This window comes from Ptychodera flava, chromosome 8 (assembly GCF_041260155.1).
Source record: "Ptychodera flava strain L36383 chromosome 8, AS_Pfla_20210202, whole genome shotgun sequence".
Classification (NCBI taxonomy): domain Eukaryota; kingdom Metazoa; phylum Hemichordata; class Enteropneusta; family Ptychoderidae; genus Ptychodera; species Ptychodera flava.
In genome coordinates this window covers 14,341,983-14,364,353 of record NC_091935.1, presented here as the reverse complement: position 1 = coordinate 14,364,353, position 22,371 = coordinate 14,341,983, and the positions used below count along the sequence as shown (strand labels likewise).

Below are 22,371 nucleotides of genomic sequence, written 5' to 3'. Positions count from 1 at the left end.
GCAGGTCCAAAAAAAAATCAGATTCACATTCCCACTCTGGCAACATTTCTAATCAAGTATTTCACGTGCACAGAGAAACCAAGCAGCGTAATGTGAACAAAACAAAACTGTAGACAGCTTTGCTTCCCTGCATGTGCATCTAGAATTTCACAAAATAAATCCAGCATAAGGGGGGAAAGTAATGTACACTACAGACAATTCTTTGCTTGCATGGCCTAAGCATATCACCAGTGGTAACTAGAACTGTTGAATGAGAAAACTCAACAGGAGAAATAATTTTAATGGAACTCTTCAGAACACATGGATCAACAATGTCAAAAGTTCGACATAGCCTGCTGCTGATGATATTGTAAACATTAGATGTTGTTTTACATCCACTCCTCACAAACTCTTGCCTTTGTCAAGTCAAAATAACTAGTATAGCCACTGCACACTACACAGGTTGATTGGCGACTAGACTTTGCATGGACCTATAGACAAGGGTCTAGCTCTGGGTAAAAACCTGAAGTGGTAATTTTTCAGGAATATTTATGTTGGTGCAGTATAAGATCTACCCACTGTTTTGTACCCTGACTTTGAAAATGATGGATACATCCGGGACAACTGTTGGCCCAAATCCTAGACTTTGCCTTTATGGTTGACTTGGTGCCTGTAGATATCTGTCACAAACTGGAAACTAAAGCTGAAGACATCAATTGCCAAAGTAAAACACTTACACAAAAACCATTCTGAAATGGAACAAATATAAACCACAAAAAGAAAACTAATTTACCGGTAAGTGTCAAAATGGAGATCTCTTTGATACAAGTAACATAACACTGGAACTTAACCCTTTCACCTCAGTTCCCTGTATACAGGTCCATCTTTACCATAGAAAACAATGGATTTGGGACAAACCATGGTGGTGAAAGGGTTAAAGATTACAATTTTCATGAAACAGTCCACAATAAACATTCTCTTTCACAGGAACATGATATAAGATGTGGTAGTCATAGTGATCTGCACTTTTCAATTATTGAAATGTACTATTAACAGAAATCACTGCTGTGAACAGATTATAACTCTGTGAAAACTGCAATAACAAAAATAAACTCTAAATAAAACAAAGATCATATAAGACAATGTAAAAACATAGGGCCAAAGTCCCTGAAGCTACTATAGACATGGATACAAAATTAAGTATTTCCTTACTGTATGAAATTATCTCACTAAGGTCATCCTACGGACAAGTAAACTAAATATTAAAGCTGTCTGACCAGCGGTTTTGAAAGAACAAGCAACTCAACAGTTGACAGAGCTCTGTTGAGTTATGTAGAGAATAACCTTTTGTGACACATGTATTGATGAAGAAGGTGGATATCTTTGATTAACATTGTGAGTTCTGTTTAATAAGTTGAGACTGTACATACTCAGAGAAAGCACACTGAAGAGACAAAGGTTTGAAACTTAAGAAGTTCAAGGTCATCAAAAGCATTATAAGGAATCATGTTACACTATCATTGCACTGTTAACACAGATTGCATAATTGCTATAAATAGCACATGAGGAATCTTTATACAGCCCAGCTTTACCATAAAAACCCTATCACTTTGACCACTCTTTTAATTGACCACTCTATTTTTTTCCTCAAAAAGTAATTTTATTTATCCTTACCAAGTCAACCATAAATGGAAATTAGAACTTTCTCTATCTCTATCTCTATCTCTATTGACTATTTTGAGCAATTTCTTTTAGATAACATACAGGGCACAATAAATGACGGTTCAGAATATGTCAAAGTTGGGATTCAGGAAAGTTGCCTTTACATATTTAATCCTCCAAGATGGTAACCATTTCACTATGAACTGTCAAAAAAGTTGAACTTTCTGATAATTCTACACTAAAATTATTTTGGCTTGATGATTTCCTAATTAATTCAATTATTTAAAATCATATTAATTATTTTTTTCTGGGTGAATTGATAGGGTTTATACAGTACAAGAATTACATACAATGTAAGTCAAATTTTGACCAAAAATGACCAAAAAATTCCTTAAAAATACAGATTTGCATATTTCATCACAATTTGAACAAGTCTAAGTTGGGTTACCCCTAGGGACCTGTATACCAAATAACAAAGCTGTCTGACCAGCGGTTATGAAGAAGAAGATTTTTTACCAAAAACACCTTTTTTGGCATTAATTTGCCTATTTTCAACAATATCAAAAAAAAATAAAAAAAATAGTTTCTCAAAATCGTATTTTTCATCTACACAACAAATATCAAATCAGTAAGTACTGCGGTTCTCAAGATATTTGAGTGGACGGACGCCTCACAAACGGACATACATACATACATACATACATACATACATACATACATACAGACTGACGACGGACGCCGGACGGATACCCATCCCAATAGCTTCTATAGACTATAGTCTATAGTAGCTAAAAATGTTAGTTGTAAAATTAATGAATGTACAAAAATCTGTACATCATAATGGCCTTTGCAAACTTATTCAGCAAAAATCCCAAATATAATCTTCAATAGATGTGACAAACTACTATTACCAGTGGAAACTTGCATAGCTAGGCAAAAAAAGTATGATTATTGAATTAAAGAGTTTGAAAAAAAATCTGAGAAACAAGTCATCGTTGATGACACAGTCCCCACTTGTTAATGGGTACTTTGGTTACGAGTCCTTAGAGAGGATAGAGTTCTATTAATTAATTGTGTCTGTGATTAAAAATGAGTTCCATGGTGGTGAAAACGTACACTAATGTGGGGTTGCTACCCTGATTACAAAAGATCAGGATGTTGCCAAACATTTTTGCGTTCTATTATAACACTAACTGATTATCACGTGTACCACATTTCATAAACAATACCATCAAGTGTCAATGAATTGTATTACAACTGTGATATCAACATCTGTACAAAGTTTCGTTGAATTGGATGAATTGTTTCTGGACATATCACTTAATTAGGAAAGTTCATTACATGTGTATTAAATATTAATTGACATGACACTGCAAAATGTCTTTATTCAAAGCAAAATCAATGTGAGCTCAACATTTGTACCAAGTTTTATGAAATTTGATGAACCATTTCTCGTCATATCAGCTTAATTACAAAAATTCATTAAATATGCAAATCAGAATTCATTGACATGATACTTCTACATATCTTTGCTTGCCATAACACTACTGGAAGATTAATATCTGTATCATGTTTCATCAAATTTGATACAACATTTTTAGCCATATCATAGTAATTATGAAAGTTCATCAAATATGCAAATTAGCAATCATTTGACATGATACTGCTTAATGTCTTCGCACAGTAGTGAAAGATCAACATCTGTACCAAGTTTCATCAAATTTGATGCAGTATTTCTGGACTAAGCCTACAAATGAGGAAAGTTCATTAAATATGCAAATTAAAATTTAATTTGCATGACACTGCAAAGTGTCTTTGTAAACTTACATGAAACTATGTGCTAAAGATATTTACCAAGTTTCATCAAATTCCCTGCAGAATTTGTAGACATATCACATTATTTACAAAAATTCATCAAATATGCAAATTAGCAATTAATTATGCAATACTGACAAATCTCATTGTGTGCTATCAAAGCTCTGTGTAACAAACATCTTTATAAAGTTTCATGAAATTTAGTGCAGTCGCTCTAGAAACTGCTCTTTTTTCAAAAAGCCATTGTCAATGACATAGTCCCCGCTTTTTCAATAAAATGCCTGTCTCACGGCAATATTGGATCAGATCGCAAAACAAATGACGTGGATATGTATGACATAAGGAGTAATCCTTGTACCAAGTTTGAATTAAATAGCTCCAGGCGCCTCTGAGATATCTACATGAACGGACAGACGGAGGCACAGACATGACCAAACCTAAAAGTCCCCCAGGACAGTGTCTGTGGGCACTAGTAAAGCACTGAGATATATGTTTCTGGCATCCCTTTCTCCATCCCACACTTATGGTATTTTCCAAAGGTGATACGCTACACTAGCTTACTTAAAATTATCACAAGTTCTAGCATCTCTCTGAAAATTCCTAATTTGTTGATGTTATTTTCATTTATAACTAGTGAAATCAGACAATGGATTGCAAATGCTTTTGGATGGGTCACAGGGCAACAGATAATAAATTGGGTTGGCAAACAGTTCAATAACACAAATGATGCAAACAGGAAGTCCTGATATGGTCTAGGTCAAACCAGGAATGTGATCGATATTTCAGTCTATGTGTCTTCTAATCATTTGATAACAATAGCGCACAATGAACATTCTGCCTTTTATCAAATGTTTTTAAATTTAAATGTGTTCATCTGAATAATAATGTTTATATAGTTGACATTATGCAAGAATGATTTGATGAAAGTGTTTTTCGGGGCCACTTCAAAAATTTGGTGGAGCTTACTCTGATGTTGTTAGTCTTTACTACAACAATAGAAAAGTGAATCAAAGTTGAAGAATGCTTTTCTTTCCCCACTACCATTTAAATGATATAAAAATAAATCCTAACACTTTCTTTAATTCTCACCACTTGTGATACGGTAAATCCAAGTGCTCGCTAGGTTATCGTCAGCTGTTATCAGGTACTTCAGTTGTGTGTAAAAAGGCACATCATAATCCAAGTGCACATACCATTGACTACAGATACTAATATTACAGTATGACAGAATAAAACCCTACTATAGGTGTAGATAAGATGATCAGGCTATCCAGTTCTGTACCTCTACCTGAGTGGTACTGACTTGTTGGTTTTCTCAATGAAGCTTTACAAGCCAGTGTGGTTGATGTCATATATAACACAAAAAACATGCAGATCTGTTGGCAGGGCTACGTGTCAACTGTGTACTTGTCTTTGTTGCTTATCTGGTTCAAACCCACCCTAAACCACTGTACTTGGTCAAATATCCATTACCAAATGTTATCCCAGTAACAGCCAAACCAATAGATACTACATCATTGCACTATTATCTGTCACATATTCATGAACTTCACCAACGTACATCAGGCTGATATGCTATCAACCTTTCATTTCCAGAAAGTTTTGGAATTATGTGTCATACTTCAGTTTGCGTTCCCTCAAATCCAATATTCGCCACGAATAAGTGATACTACACGACATGAAAGTCCACACACTTCAATGATTTACTGTTCAGATATGGTCTACCTGAAGATTTACACCTAGAGATCACGACTCTCATCTCATACGGTGACAATGTCTAAATAACCAAGTAGGAAACAACGCTAACTTACGAAATTTTGGTCAATCAATGTGGTACTGGTGTGTCTTGGTACACCTCATGTCATCTTATATAAAGTGGTACCAGTTTTGGGGTGAAAATTCTGCAAAGTCATTTTTACAAGCGCCATCCATGTGTTATGTTAAAGATTTGTACTATCGTATTTTACACTGAATGCATTATAATTGAATGGGATTATACTTTTGCAATACCAACAAATACATATTCAAGGAATCCCCGTGATGTGCTAAAACGTGGGCGTGTTACTATCAGGCACATGGAGATCCGGTAGATCAAGAGCTCGCATGTATGAGCGTGTGATTTCTTGGAACCAGGAAGTTCAGTACGCCAACAACTTTCGATTTTAAAACACCACATGGTGACTCATTTTCGACTACCTTGGTGAGTTTCAGCCACTGTCCTTGATTGTTGCACAGTTCTTCGCCGCTGGCGTAAATTTTCACCCCATCCTTCAAGACAATCTCGCCGCATTTCTTACTATTTTTGTTTGGCTGCGTGTAGGCGACAAGCTTGTTGCTTGCACCAGCACTGTTTGGTTTGTACACTAGCTCAGCAGGTACGAAACAAAGGGCTTCTGGCAACGACTTATGGTCTCTAAAACACGTAATGCACTCTTGAAGACATCTTATTCTCGCAAGTCTGGTCGTTGGCTTGTCTTGAACTTGACTACTCATCACGATATCCTAGGAGGTGAGTCCCAGTATTTCTCTTGGACTGCACAGACATACGGCAAATCAGTACGCATGAGCAATGGGAACCTCGTACAACGAGATATTCCTTGCAGCTAAATATTTTATCTCAAGTCGAGAACAGTATGACAGGACAAGGCTTTATATAAATGAAGTTGCAATTTGACTCTCTTATGATATTCTTAAACATACATTTTTTTATTAAGAAGCTGCTTTGGAGAGCAGATTTGTAACCTTTATTCTCTTCGAGCTGTGTGGCTCTCAGAATTTCTCGTATTATCTCGCATGACGAGTACGTGAATAATAAATTGTAAGATGGCGGCCTCCAGTAATTCGGTCGACGAAGACACGTTCGAACCTCTTGAAGGCACTTTAAAAAATATTTTAGAGCAAACATCTCTGAGATGGGTATTTGTCGGGGGCAAAGGAGGTGTTGGCAAAACCACATGCAGGTGAGTAGACTTTCGTTTTAGGATACAACCTAACAGGAAATTGCAGTTTAATTAAATTTCACAGCCAAGTTGAACACACAACACAAGTACACGTACGTCACTATCGGTAGCCTCTCTATTATTTGTTCCAATTGAAAGGTATACATCGGTCTGGTGTTCATTACGTCCGGATAGGCTTTTGTTTATAACATAAGTTAGAGTCGACCTTTTGAAATCCGGTGTAAGTTGTGGGTTACGGAACTGCAAGCAATGATACTCTTGCTCACACAAAGTTACAGCGAGGGCACGACTTATCGGAACACCAAATTAGGTAATCACCCAGCAACTTAGCTGAGCACTTTGCAATTTGACCTGGCATTTACCTAAACAAGAGTCTGTTTTATGGTCTGAAGACGGCACACAGTCCATGTAGCCGACAATGAGATGCAAATGATATGCGGCCAAGGTCTCCTCAACTAACTTTCAGCTGGTTCTTCACTTTCTACTATTTTTATAGTATTTTTTACAAAGGCACAGAATTATTCTGCCTGCAAATTAAAACTGATAGTGATTTTGTAGCTCATTCTTTACTATTTTTCAGTTTTTGGTAGCCAGTAACAGACACTTCGTGTTCGTGTCGGCTACATGGACGATCTGCCCTGAAGACTAATAAGATATCCACCAAACTCAGCAGGCAGCTCCCACTAAGTAAACTGATATGCCTACACAGGAACAACCCATTTTCAACTGGCATCTAGTTCATGGGAAAATTGTGAAAAGGGGGAATAAATATTATGATGTAACACAATCTATTGTACTCATTTTGTGTCCTGGGCCTGAACCTGACAGGTTTTGCCTCTGTATGTTATTTGGAATTGAAACATCGCAGCATCCCTTGTAAATCTAGAGTTACAAAACTCGTCAAATTTACCACCTTCCATGAGCCCACCACCGACGTTGATGGAACAGTCCATTTTTATCATATGATTGGATGGTTGCTCTGACAGTCAGTGTTTCTTCAATGTATGTAATTGTGATTAAAAAAATGGTAATAACATGCATATTATGCAAAAACAGGACACAAAATGACAGCAACAAATCATGTTTTACACTTTACAACATTTTATTCCGGCCCTTCAAAACTCTCCCATCAACTACATGCAGCTGCCAGTCAAAAATGTTTTTTGCAGTGTAGGCATATCAGTTTACTCAGTGGAGGAGCTGCCTGCTGAGTGTGGTGGATATCTTATCAGTCTTCAGACCATAAAACAGACTCTTGTTTAGGTAAATGCCAGGTCAAATTGCAAAGTACTCAGCCAAGTTGCTGGGTAATTACCTAATTTAGTGTTCCGATAACTCGTGCGCCAAGTGTAACTGCTGTGATCTTGCACACACAGTAGTGACATAAAATATTGAAAAATCAACACACACACAAGCACACACACATATATACATACATAAGTACATACATCCACCCACACATACATACGTATGTGTGTGTGCGCATATATATATATATATATATATATATATATATATATATATATATATATATATATATATATATATATATATATATATATATATATATATATATATAAATATATCAGTGTATGTATATATATATATATACATATATATATATATATATATATATATATATATATATATATATATATATATATATATATATATATATATATATATATATATATAATCCAATATGTATAATCCAATTAAAACTTACCTTGATATGTGGAGCACATTTGTCAGACTTTCTATGAGTGTATTGCATGTGAAGATTTTGAAAATGCAGCTGATTGTCTTGGTAAAATTGTATATTGTTACAGTAAAGAAATAGATGCTTTTGTTACTAAGTAAAATGTCCTCGTATCATATCAAAAACAGAAACGGGAAGAATTAGAATTGTTAGCTATGCAGCCAAATTCAAAATTGTTTTGGCAGAAATTGAGTCAAACTTAACGGGTATTTCACGTAAAATTTCAAAGGAAGAGTGGCATACTTATTTCAGTGCCTTGTTCAACACAGATCAAATGGAAGTAGAGTGTGTGGAAGTAGAGGGTGTGGAAGAGTTTTATTCATCTGTCCAGGACTTTGTAGAAGGGCTGAATTTTGATAATTTCAGTGATGTAGATACGTTGAATACATTGATTGCTCTGAATTAAACTGCTCTATAGATATGAATGAAATCAAAAATAGTGTAAATAAATAAAAAAATAACAAGCTCCTGGAACAGATGGTATTCCTGTGGAATTCTGGAAATATTTACCCCTGGAAATGTAGGATATGCTTCATGTTCTGTTTAATGAAATTTTGACCAAAGGTGTTTTTTCCAAACAATGGGCAGTAGGCTTAATCAGTCCGATTCACAAAAAAGGTTGTAAAGATATTCCAGATAATTATCGTGGTATAATGCTCTTAAATACAATCAGTGAAATGTACACATATATTATTACAGAAAGGCTCCAAAGTTGGTTTGACAAATATAGTAAGTTGGTGGACGCTCAAAGTGGTTTTTGAAAAAAGAGAAGTACCATTGATAACGTTTTTATTTTGCATACTCTTATTGAAAAATATGTATTTCATTTAAATAGTCGTTTCTACTGTGCTTTCATAGACTTTGAAAAGACTTTTGATAGGATTCACCATTATTCATTATTTTATAAACTGGCCAAGAAAGGGATAAGGGGCAAACTTTTATCATCCCTTTATGTATTCACACGTGAAAGCTGCTGTAAAATCTCCCCAAGGTATAAGTGATTTCTTTGAAATCAGTACTGGTGTACAACGGGGATCTGTCATCTCTCCAGTTTTGTTTTGTTTTCATATTAACAACCTAGAAGAAGCATTGAAATGTGATACTGAAACTGTTGTGTACTCTTATACGTTAGAGCTTCTGAACCTCTTGTATGCTGATGATCTGTCTCTTTTTAGTAGCACTCCTTTTGGTTTGCAGCAACTCCATAACCGTCTTTATGATTATTGTAAAAGTTGGAGATTGACAGTAAACCTTGACAAAAGCAAAATAATCGTGTTTCGAAAAGGAAGTCGCTTAAAAAAGACCGAGAAATGGTACTGGGGAAGTAAAGAAATTGAAGTAGTCTCAAAGTATAATTATTTAGGGGTTATATAGTCTAAGAAGTACATATTTTAACATTAACCAACGATGTATCTTTAATATGAACTGTCTCAGTGTGAAGCGAAAAGCTAGGCGAAATGATGCTGTACCTACCTGCCTACCTACATTGTACCTACATACATACATATATGGAAAAAGTATTTCAATACACCTGTATTCAAAATATTCAATTGGGGAAGACAGTATTTCAGCATGATGAGTGTCTCCGTTTTAACATTTCAGTTGCAGTCTTGCAGTCCAGCTGTCAGCAGTGAGAGAGAGTGTGTTGATTATTTCTACAGACCCGGCACACAACATATCTGATGCATTTGATCAGAAATTTTCCAAAGTTCCCACTCCAGTGAAAGGGTTCTCCAATTTATACGCCATGGAAATTGATCCAAATCTTGGACTCTCTGAACTGCCTGATGATTTCTTTGAAGGCCAAGGTAAGGAAAAGACAATGAAGACTTATGTGCGTCAACTGTAAAATGTGCCAAATGTTATTTCTATAGGTATAATGAAGATTTGGGTTTGTCAGTGCAGTAATAATAATGCATGTTTTTCTATACCATAGATATAACTTGAAATGCATTGACAGACTCACTATCTCACTTCAATGAATACATGTATGACCAAATAATGAATAAAAAGAAATGGTGTCAGTAAGTTGAAAATGCTTGCTGTCTTACTTAACATTAGCACCAAATACACTACAACCTCATGTAAGTGTACCCAACTGTTCAATAAGTTTGAAGTATAAATTATGGATCAGTGATGTCTCAGTATAATTCATGGCTACTACATGTATGTCAGTGCCATCTTACTTGTAATTTTTAGTTTCCTTTAGTTGCATGTGAATCAAGTTGGATCATTCCAAAAGTTCGTATATTCAAGGGGCTCAGGCTCAAGAGAGTTATAACATGTTCTCTAACATTAAAGTTATCTGTTTTCTAACTATCAGCAGATGCCATGAGTGTTGGGAAGGCCATGTTTCAAGAAATTATGGGAGCTTTTCCTGGTGTGGATGAAGCGATGAGTTACGCTGAAGTTATGAGGTGAGTTAAGCTTAAGGGCGACGAATTCGCACGCGCACACGCTTTAGAACGTTTCTGCGCAGATTTAACTCCAGCGTGTCGCAAATGGGTTACTTTGTAACGCATGTATTTAACATCACCTGTCATTGTTGAATTTGCGCTTTTACTTGATTTTTTGACCCAGTCTCTTAGAAATACATGTGACCTATAACCTTGTCATATTTTGACCCCCTAGGAAGCTGGTTTTTATTCAATATGAGCGAAAAATTGACATTTCTCTCCCATTTACATGGCGCATATTACCCATTCACCTGGAGATATTGTAAAAAGTAGCGTGGTGACACCCTTTTATTAAAAGTGTAAACTAAATGGTATTATGTCAGGATTTTATTCGCCAGGTTTGGTCAAAATGACACCATTCAAAGCGACAGGAAGAAAGTTCGAAAATTATGTAGTGATATAATTTCGATATCGTCATTTTGTAATCGATACTTATGTAAAAATTTCTTTACAAACATCATGAAAACTATACATTCGATAGATATGGATCTTAAGTCTTGGTATTTATTAAAATTAACTCATTTGCTAAGCTTTTTATAATTGCTTTCTTTAGTTTAAGTGAATTATATCATTTTTAGCTACTATAGACTATAGTCTATAGAAGCTATTGGGATGGGTATCCGTCCGGCGTCCGGCGTCAGTCTGTATGTATGTATGTATGTATGTCCGTTTGTGAGGCGTCCGTCCACTCAAATATCTTGAGAACCGCAGTACTTACTGATTTGATATTTGTTGTGTAGATGAAAATGTGATTTTGAGAAACTTTTTTTTTAAATTTTTGATATTGTTGAAAATAGGCAAATAATGCCAAAAAAGGTGTCTTTGGTAAAAAATCTTCTTCTTCATAACCGCTGGTCAGACAGCTTTGTTATTTGGTATACAGGTCCCTAGGGATAACCCAACTTAGATTTGTTCAAATTGTGATGAATATGCAAATGTGTATTTTTAAGGAATTTTTTGTCATTTTTGGTCAAAGTTTGACTTACATTGTATGGAATTCTTGTACTGTATAAATTTATTTATTTATTTATTTATTTGTCATTCATATACAGGCCGATATTTCAGTGTCCAACACTGTTCTTCCAATATCTCTGTCATGCAAGATGTACAAATCAAAAACCACAACAATTAAGAGAAAATTACACCAACAGATAAAATGAAAAGACAACACAATAAAACAAGAACAAATAACTTACATAAAAGCACCAAAACACAAACACACACAAAATCACTCACTCAAACACTCACTCACTCACTCACTCACACTCACACAAAGTTAAAAGTGTACAACCTTAAGCTTATATTTAAAGGTCGCCAAACTAGGAGCCGATCTAACTTGAGTAGGCAGACTATTCCATATGCAAGCACCATAATATGAAAATGCTCGCTTGCCATATTCAGTTTTCACTTTATGAATGTAAATATTGCCGTTACTAGCATGTCTCGTATTGTGACTATGTATGGAATTTGAAAGATTGAACATTTCTGTCAAATAACTTGGCGCACTATTATTAATGACTTTATAGGTTAGAGCCGCTAGTTGGCGCTTCCATCTAATATATGGACTAATCCAACCTAGGCGTTCATACACTGATTCTGTTCTAGTATCCCGTGGAACCTCCAGTATTAGTCGACGGCTCTTTTGTGGAGGAGTTCAAGTATGTTCAAATACTTCTGATGTGTATTACTCCAAATACTTGCTGCATAGTCAAAATGTGGGAGAACAAGACTGTTAAACAAACTTTACGTTGATGTACAGGCAAGAAATGTCTGATTCTAGATAGAAAACCCAGCTTTGACGTAATTTTTGCTGCAATTTTTGTAACATGCATGGAAAAATCCAGTTTAGAGTCCAGCCAAATCCCTAAATATTTGAAATCCGTAACCTGTTCAAGAAAATCTCCTGCAACTTGAATGTTAAGTGGTGATGATGAATTTAACTTTCTAACCGTACGAAAACCATTGATTTGGTTTTCTTGGTATTCAAAGTTAACTTATTATTATCGAGCCAGGTCTTTACTTGCATTATTTCATTGGAAAGAACTTGCTGAATTTCAGAGATTGACTTGCTTGAATAAAATATAGCCGTGTCGTCAGCATACATAATTATTTGACACTGGCTGACACAAGAAGAAAGGTCATTAATAAATATAGTAAAAAGTAGGGGACCTAGGATGGATCCCTGCGGGACCCCATAAGAAATATCCATGCTATCGGAAACAGTTGAATTAAGTTGAACAACTTGTGAGCGGTTTGATAGGTAAGCATGAAACCATTCAAGAGCGGAATCCTGGATGCCATACTTGTGCAGTTTGAGGAGGAGCAGTCCATGATCAACCGTATCAAATGCTTTCTTTAAGTCCAGAAAGATTACTCCTGTTAAATTTCCCTTGTCCATGTTACAAAGGAGCTTGTCAGTAACGTGAGTGAGGGTAGTAGCTGTTGAATAGCCTGGTCTAAAACCTGATTGACATTTGTTCAGGATATTATTCATATTAAGATAACTATACAATTGATCATGAACTGCTCTCTCCAAAACTTTCGAAACAACTGGCAGAACTGATATAGGACGATAATTACCCACTCAGCTCTATCGCCCTCTTTAAACAATGGTACAACCCTAGCTTTTTTCCATTCTGTTGGCCACCTACCCGTCACTAAAGAAAGATTAAAAATGTAAGCCAAAGATGATGAAATATGAGGAGCAGCAAACTTAAGTAACCTGGCACTGATAGTATCAATACCAGTAGCCTTAGCAATATGTAACTTTGATAGTTGGTTTTCAACGAAATCAGAACTTATCGGTTGAAATTCAAAGCGACTATTACAATTAATTGTACATTCTGCCATAGGATTGCGAAATTTCATAGCTAATTTAGACCCTATTGTTGTAAAAAATATATTGAAAGCATTAGCCATTGACTTCCTATCTGAAATATTCTGATCGTTCACCTTCAACTCCAAGATATCATCATTAGATCTAGTTGGAATCAACTTTTTCAGAGTTTGCCACAGTCGTTTAGAGTCATTATTACATTGTTCAATTCGTGATGTAAAGTATTCTTGTTTGAGTTTCACTCTAAGGTTATTCACATGATTTCGAACCTTCTTGAATTTAGCCCAAGTATCTGCATCTTTATGCTTTTCAGCGCGATGTTTCAGCTTGTCACGTTCATGTGCAAGAGCAATATATTCGTTAGTTATCCATGGGGTGTGTTCACCTCTCAGGGTAACTGTCTTAAGCGGTGCATGTAAATCACAAATTGGTATAAACAAGTCCTTCCACATCTTCCAGGCATCATTTGGGTCGTCATAAATTTCAATAGTGTGCCACGGAATATTCCTAAGGTCGTTTCCAAATTTGACAGGGTCAAAGTTTTTAAAAGATCTGCCTTTAACTTGTATTGGAGGTGTCCGTGTTTTTTTCACTTTACGAACAATATATACTAGCCGATGATCACTAAGGCCAGTCGATCGAACTTTAGCTGTGGCTACTTGTGATTGGTCATTACAAAGGATTAAGTCGATAAGGGTCTCTGAAGTTTCGGTCACACGAGTAAAGTCATAGACCAAATTACGAAGATGATTTACTTTGCATAATGAAGTAAAGCGCTTAGCGAGGCCAGTCAACTTCTTTTCCTTCAGATTGATATTAAAATCACCAAGAATATATGTTATTTGTTGTCATCACTGGCTGATGAGATGCATTGTTCAAGGTTATCAAAGTAAACATTATCTGCTGAAGGAGGACGGTAGAAATTTCCAATCAGACAAGGTCTTGATCTATGGATATCGAGTTGAATCCATAAACATTCAACCTCCTCCGACTCTAAGTCATGCCTTCGAACAGACCGTAAAGATTTGGAAACATAAGTAAGCAAACCTCCACCATTTGTCGGTCGATCTCTCCTATATGTAATATAACCAGGTAGGTCTACCTCGGATGTAGATATAGAACTACAGAGAAAAGTCTCGGAAAGTGTAAGTACGTCTAAGGTTGTGATTTCATATGATGACGCAGTTCGTCGACCTTGCAGCCATTCTTTCCTCTGACCCCTCTGATATTCAGATGGGCGATCTTCAACCCTTTCTGCCTCACAGGTGCAAAAGCAGAATCCGTTAAATATTCAAATGAACTACTATTCATGTCAGACGAATCCAGGTGAGTTGCACTGTGATCATCATAACTGCCACTGGTTGCTTCAGTGAAGAAACTGTCAGTCACGGAAGGGAAAATACACGAGATACAATGCCATTCAGTGCTGACATCACTGGACAGGTGTTGATACTCACTGTTTGAGATGCCCACACATTTAGCATGATACCAGATGTCACAAGTGTCACAGCATACACCTTTCTGATTGGAGCGAACTGATTTTGAGCAACATCCACAGGGGCATTTAACAGGTCCAGGATTGGTGTGAATATCACCACTGCAAATGAGCGATAGTAGACAATAATACCAAATAGCTGAAACAGCTGTCGAACGTCTTGAGATTGACCCTCCATGAGTTTCAGTCTGAGAACGAGCTGATGGTAAAAAACTTTGAAGCGCCAACAAATTTGTATTGGCAGTTTTTCCAAGAAGTAGTGAGTTCCCATACTTCAGAGTGGTATCATCTACAGATATACTGCTTTCCACGAGGTTATGATGTGTAAAACTTGCTAAAATTGAAGAAAACAACAGAGCACACACAACACCGTACACACAGGCCATCTTGCATAATCGATCGAAAAAATAAACCCTATCAATTCACCCAGAAAAGAATAATTAATATGATTTTAAATAATTGAATTAATTAGGAAATCATCAAAGCCAAAATAATTTAGTGTGGAATTATCAGAAAGTTCAACTTTTTTTGACAGTTCATAGTGAATTGAGGATTAAAACATGTAAAGGCAACTTTCCTGAATCCCAACTTTGATATATTCTGAACCACCATTTATGTTATCTAAAAGAAATTGCTCATAATAGTTTGTCATGATAGGATGGTCAAATAAATAGAGATAGAGAAAGTTCTAATTCCATTATGGTTGACTTGGTAAGGATAAAATAAGATTACTTTTTGAGGAAAAAAATAGAGTGGTCAATTATAAGAGTGGTCAAAGTGATAGGGTTTTTATGGTAAAGCTCTGCTGTAAGATTCCTCATGTGCTATTTATAGCAATATGCAATCTGTGTAAACAGTGCAATGAAAGTGTAACATGATTCCTTATAATGCTTTTGATGACCTTGAACTTCTTAAGTTTCAAACATTTGTCTTTTCAGTGTGCTTTCTCTGAGTACGTACAGTCTCAACTTATTCAACAGAACTTACTTACAATGTTAATTTGAAAGTTAAAATGTGCTTGGTTAATAGGATGAAAGTACTGATATTAAAAGATAACCAGCTCAAGATTCTTATAACCTGACAGATATGCTGTTTTTTTATGACGTAAATCTTGATTTAAGCAAGTCTTGTTTACTTTAATTAGAATGTAATTAACTCTCGTTTATTTGCTATTATAGACTAATATAGTCTGATGAAATATGCAAATCTGTATTTTTACGGAATTTTTTTCCATTTTTGGTCAGGCCATCCTGAAATGAGCTATCAAAGATATCCACCTTCTTCATCAATACATGTGTCACAAAAGGTTATTCTCTACATAACACAGCAGAGCTCTGTCAACTGTTGAATCGCTTGTTTTTTCTAAACCACTGGTCAGACAGCTTTAATATTTGGTATACAGGTCCCTTAGGATGACCTTAGTGAGATAATTTCATACAGTCAGGAAATACTTAATTTTGTATCCATGTCTATAGTAGCTTCAGGGACTTTGGCCCTATGTTTATTTATTTCTAACGACGCCATTTTAACATCCGTTTCCATGGAAACGAGCATGGTGACCCCCATTTTTTATTTTAATTTTGCACTTGCACAACTTCCAAGAATATTTGTGCAACGTTTCAAGAAAATGACACCACAACTTAATTTTGACGTAATTCGTAGTACTTCACCTTAACATTATACATGTAAGTTATGACACCGAAAATTAGGACCATCGACTACATGCAAGTCTGTATCCATTACTCTGTATTCATTCTAGGTTTGTCAAATATATTTGTGAACAAGTTTGTCTGACATTGTACCAAAAGACCCATAATGCTATATTTCCCCTCCTATATCGAAAAATGCTTTCAAAGGATGACTTACAGTTCCCTTTCAAAAAGGAACCAAAATGATTAATGTATGCAATTGCAAAAATACTTTCCACATGGATTGTAAATGTATTTCCTAGCCATGAATGTTAATGTACATGTACGGTAGGACTGGATCCTTATACTACAATCTTCATGTGAAAGAGTTGCAGTGTGACAAATTAGGAATTCTGAAAGACAGCCTCCGTAATTTGCTCACATGATTTGCCAGTCTTTTAAATTCTGCATCCCATGAAATTGACCAATTATATTTTTTTTGTCACAAGGTTGGTGAAGAGTATGAATTTCTCAGTAGTGGTATTTGACACAGCCCCAACAGGACACACACTCAGACTACTGTCTTTTCCTGCTGTAGTAGAGAAAGGACTAGGAAAACTTTTACGTCTTAAATCACAACTCAATCCATTTATAACACAGGTAAGCCATAACATCAATGTAACATCTATGTTAACTAAGTAACAAGGGTTTTAACTCACGAAAATGAAGGGAAGCCATACTGTGCTGTGCTGTACTCGAGGCAAGTCTTTGTAGCTTATACAAATGTGAATAATAAATAAGATATTTTAATGTGCTAAAATCTCTCAGCTTTATTGAGCAAATCCTGTGAATGCTTGATGGTCCCTCAGATCCACATAAAGGTGACTGCAGTGGTCTTGCAGCCATGCAATTATAGTCTATAAGTTCACTGTAGGTTGATGTTTCAGAATTTTTTAACAAAAATATTTGCCCATTACAGATCCAAGATGCTGGATTGCCCAAGTTTACCAACCACTGAATCATGTCAGTGAATTTACATCACTCATCACAGTAATCTTTTACTGGGTATCCCTTGATATACTGAAATAATGATATGATGGGACAGCAGAGATGTGGAAAGAGATTCCAAAAAATTAATATGTACCACATTTCTTACTTCAGTAGAAACACTGCATACGGTGCACTTCCTTTTCATCACAACATACGTGTGCTACAGGAAATCCTCTTCTTCTTTAACATGGAAGACCAATCATTGAATTAACATGTGTAGATCCACATTAACACAATCATGTGTGTTGCTTTGATTCAGATGGCTGGTTTACTAGGTATGGGTGATCTCAGTGCAGATCAGATGACTGGGAGGATAGAGGAGTCATTACCAGTTATACGCCAAGTCAATGAACAGTTCAGGGATCCTGTGAGTAACAAAGCTGAGCTTTGACTTTCCTGATCTCTTTTTATTGAATGCTCCATCCATGTGAAAGTTATTTATTTTACAGTTTATTTGTTCTGTTTGTTAAAATCAGTTTCTTGTTCTACTCCTAAAGTCATGGTGTAATGTTTGGTGTTCAGCCTTTCAACAACACTCCCTGTATGTGTGCATTATCAGATGTTCTTGTAAACAAGAGAATATTATTTGTCCAGACTGCACGACTGGGTTTCATTTGTCAACAACAATATTGCATACTGTACACAATGTGTGGGATTCATAAGATTGATACGCTCTGTTTTCCGACATACATGTACTTTATGGAGCAGAAGAAGAAAGTGTACTTGTTTTTTAGAACAATTACAATGAAAATATTGTCAAAAGCTAAAACTGCCCTCCACTGGTAATATTCAGTTTCTGGTGCTGTACCTTTTGATCAGTATTGACATAATTGTGTATGTCATAATTATCTCCAATTGTTTTGTTGGCATCTGCATGCGCGCAACATTGAACACTACTGCTTGAAATTCCAACAACGTGGCTGTTATTGCAGCTTGTAGTCTGAGCTGTAAATTAGTGTGATGTTTAGTATCCATTTAACACTGGCAGGTTTCATTTTTGTCGTTCTCGCAGAAAATGCAGACAGATGTTTATTTTTGCATACTAATAAGAGAAATATGACATCAGTTTCAAACAGCACTATTACGGATATCAACACAATCCAATTGCCTCCCCCCCCCAAGTAAATAGGAGAAATTTTATGGGAGATTTGGTCAAGTATTTGTCATGTGCATCATATACAAATCTGAAGATTTTTTTTCTCTTTCATTTCTAGGACCAAACAACATTTGTCTGTGTTTGTATAGCAGAGTTTTTGTCTTTGTATGAGACAGAGAGACTTGTACAGGAACTGACAAAATGCAATATTGACACACACAATATAATTGTCAATCAGCTAATATACCCAAATACCAAAGAACCAAACCCATGCAAGATGTGTATGGCTAGATTTAAACTACAGTCAAAATATGTGGACCAGGTAAGTTTGATGTCAATGTATATCAAGAAACTAAAAAGCTTGTTAGTTTTATCCCCAGAAGATCTTCTCAAAGTGTGTTTGTCAAATTTCGCAATACTTAATGTGCATCAATTTTATATAGTACATCTCATGTAGTTTTGGAAGGTCAAATATCTGCATTGCATCATGGGTAAGAAATGGCATTTTTACTTGTGATCATGCCGAATGAATACCTGAAGTACTTCTGTATCGATGAAGCTTTAGTCATTCTAATTTTGTAATGCAATTTCAGACTGTATCAAGACAGCCTTCCTTTATCAAGTTATATCCATTTTGTGTGAACAGTGTATTTCTCCGCATGTTTGAAAAAAAATTTCCTCCTCAAAATTTTTTTTCTGTCAAATTTTGGTAAGAATAACACACCCATATTTTGATACCATTAATTAGTGCAAGTATAAACCTTGACTCCTTGATTTGATTTTTTTTTCCAGATCGAAGATCTTTATGAAGACTTTCACATCACCAAGCTTCCATTACTTGAGTCAGAAGTTCGAGGAGTTGAAAAAGTCAAATCATTCTCCAAAAATCTAGTTAATCAATATGTACCCCCACATTCATAGTAGAAAAAGTTTTTGAGACACAGACTAATTTTACATTGTTTATGAGAACAATATTCCAATTTTATGACAACATAGGTCATTCATCCCATTAGGGTAATTTTTCAACACAAGCTTTAAAACTCTACAATGTGTGGAGCGGTAGCAGGCAGAAAAATGTAACAACTTAGTCTTGTTATTGAACCACTCTTTATTGAGAGTGGGATTTGGCCAAGCGGTTCTGCCTGTTGTCTCTCCGCTAGGCGACTGGATGCTGTATTTTGTGAGTTCCAACCCGATCGAAAACTAGCCGTATTATTACAGATTAATTGGTATGGGGGTTCTAGAAATATGTACAAATTTATAGTTTTCATTTGTAATTTCCTTGTCACAGAAATCTTCATTCCTCCAATGTTATCAATTCTTATTGTTCATTTCAAGGTTTTGCATGGACCTCTATTTTGTTCACAAGTAGCCTCACAAGCTATACACAAAATGCAGATATATTTTGGTTTCAAACATGACAAAGGCTTCATCAATTTGTAGAAAATGACAAGTGTCTGTGCAGGTCATGACCAAGGGAATCTTACCACTAGACCATGGTACCACAGAAAAATTTTACATGTTGTATGTGTGATCGAGTTATAGTATAAAAACTCTGTTTTAGTAACATTTGGAAAACTGGTATGTTGAGCTGCAATCCCATCCCACCTGTAGTTCCTGAATGTAATATTTCAGCAACGCAGGATTAATTAATGTGCAAGGGACACTAGCATAGGTGTCACAGATGTCTTAACCCTTTCACCACCATGGTTTGTCCCAAATCCATTGTTTTGTATGGTAAAGTTGGACCTGTATACAGGGAACTGGGGTGAAAGGGTTAAATCACTGTAGTGTATGTATTTATATAGCTTTTTTGGCACGATTTTCAATTGTCCAGCTCAAATTTGGTTTACAATTCTACCACGTCGATGCAAAATTGGGTCAGCCATTTTCATTTTCTTTTGAAATAAACTTGCCATTTTCCCTGAATACTTGTATTGAATTCCCTGATTGACTGGCTTCATCATTTCACCCGTGAAGATTGGTCACCTATACATGTTTCCCCATCATTTATTGCAACAACCACAGTCAGTCAATAAAAGAGCAGCCTCTTTGGCTGGAAGTGAGACCATAGTTAGTGCTTTGGGAACAGGCACTCATACTGTTCAGTGTAAACTAACTTAACAGAGGGATATTAAATATAGAAATTTACCTACAGATTATATATGGCACTTGTTCGATCATATCCATTGTTACAGTATAAGTTGAGTATAACTGTAGTACAGTGTTGTCAATATGACTTTGGAAGCCTGAGGTATGTTATTTGTTCCATTTTATTAATATACACTCACCCCAAGCACCTACTGTATGATTCTGGTCTTATCTCATATTGAAATAAGTTTAACCAACTTATTTTGAGTTATATAATCTAAATGTCAAAAATTGCACACTATGGCTGTATGACAGTATGTAGCATAAGGAATTGTAAATGCCAAGAGAGTCTCTTCAAGTCCCAGGGATTGAACATATCCATAACATAAATGTACTTGTTGCTCATAGGAACAAGAGAACTCCAAATTATCTCCCTGTGTCTTTCTGTTTGCAGTACATGATACTGGCAGCATTTCTAATTTCACTGCAAGTCTAGCCTCTCAGACCATTTGCTATCATGCGATGTTCAACTTTCCTCCAAATCAAAACCATTGAAGGTATTGTAGGGATACTCAGAGTGAGACATGCCAAAGTGTGCTGACATAGAGCTGATTTGAACATACGAAAGTTGAATGTTTCACCACAGCTTCAGTCATAACCATGAATTCATACCTCAGATCTCCAGCTAGCAAATAAACGCAGATTCTGAATCTTACCTTTTATACCTGTGTTGTCCATTTTAATAACACATTAAATAGATGAAAATATTTTCTTTTCCATTGTCTTTTGTAGGTAAATAATTAACTGTCACCATACAGGCATTTCTTTCAAAATACCTACAGATTTAAGCCTGTTTATTCTTATTAAAAAAGGCCTCAATCACAGGATCTTTGTAAAATGTCCAAAAACCAGAATTATATGAATTATGATAATTGCATATCCTAGTCCTAATAATTTTCTATTGACTAGTTAACATAATTCACACCTCACTGAGTCTAGACTTTTTCCAAAAGTGATTCATAATGTAACCTAACACAGATTTGTCAACTTCTTGTAAACCAACAAAAATTGAAAACCAAATATTTGTAGGTCTAAAGTAGTAGGGTACCAGTGAAATAATTTTCAGATAATGTAGTGGGTTTGTATGGTGTAACTTCATTTACATTCCCAGTGTGATAATTGACCTTGTTTTGAACCCTCTTTGGATTGGGATGGAGACACTATATCCGGTCAGTATCTGATCTTGGTCCATTCACATTGCTTTTAGCAGTGAGAATGATCCTTTTGTGGTGAAATAGGGGCAGAATGTGACAGGGATAAAGGAACCACAAAATTGTTTTGCTTTCAGAGTATGGATTGAATTTTATATTACCACAATCCTTCCACTCATTGAGGACTGTGATATAGTCAACAGCTTTTCAAGCTGTGCAGGTACAATTCAAATAAAGTTAAATGCTATCCAGGGATGAGCAAATCTCAGTATTTGATGATCTGCAAACCAGTATCACAGTGTATCTGGTATACACAGTGTTGTCATTGCTCCT

General features: G+C 35.7%; 2 protein-coding genes across 7 annotated transcripts in view; one reads left to right on the top strand and one right to left on the bottom strand.

Annotated features, from left to right (window-relative positions):
- LOC139138566 (E3 ubiquitin-protein ligase HECTD3-like) overlaps window positions 1–6,023 on the bottom strand; it is a 41,402-nt gene extending 35,379 nt beyond the window's left edge. For all 3 annotated transcript variants that reach the window (XR_011553636.1, XM_070706995.1, XM_070706996.1), the window contains exon 1: window positions 5,653–6,023. Coding sequence is in view for 2 of the 3 variants with exons in the window: in XM_070706995.1 (XP_070563096.1) it covers window positions 5,653–5,949 (297 nt within the window). In the remaining variant the exon portion in view is untranslated. The remainder of the gene's footprint in view (window positions 1–5,652) is intronic.
- A 220-nt stretch (window positions 6,024–6,243) lies between these two features.
- On the top strand, window positions 6,244–21,594 carry LOC139138564 (ATPase GET3-like). 4 transcript variants are annotated; one of them, XR_011553634.1, is made up of 8 exons: window positions 6,244–6,416; window positions 9,778–9,983; window positions 10,499–10,592; window positions 17,100–17,250; window positions 17,900–18,007; window positions 18,855–19,058; window positions 19,529–20,422; window positions 20,512–21,594. XR_011553634.1 is itself a non-coding variant. In XM_070706993.1 (7 exons), the coding sequence occupies exons 1-7, from the start codon at window positions 6,280–6,282 to the stop codon at window positions 19,655–19,657; spliced, it is 1,029 nt and encodes a 342-aa protein (XP_070563094.1). In that variant the 5' UTR covers window positions 6,248–6,279; the 3' UTR covers window positions 19,658–21,594. The 4 variants fall into 4 exon arrangements, 2 of the variants coding, with proteins under 2 accessions (XP_070563094.1, XP_070563095.1); XR_011553635.1 differs by having other exon boundaries at window positions 6,257–6,416; window positions 10,502–10,592; XM_070706993.1 differs by having other exon boundaries at window positions 6,248–6,416; window positions 19,529–21,594.
- The last annotated feature ends 777 nt before the right edge of the window (window positions 21,595–22,371 follow it).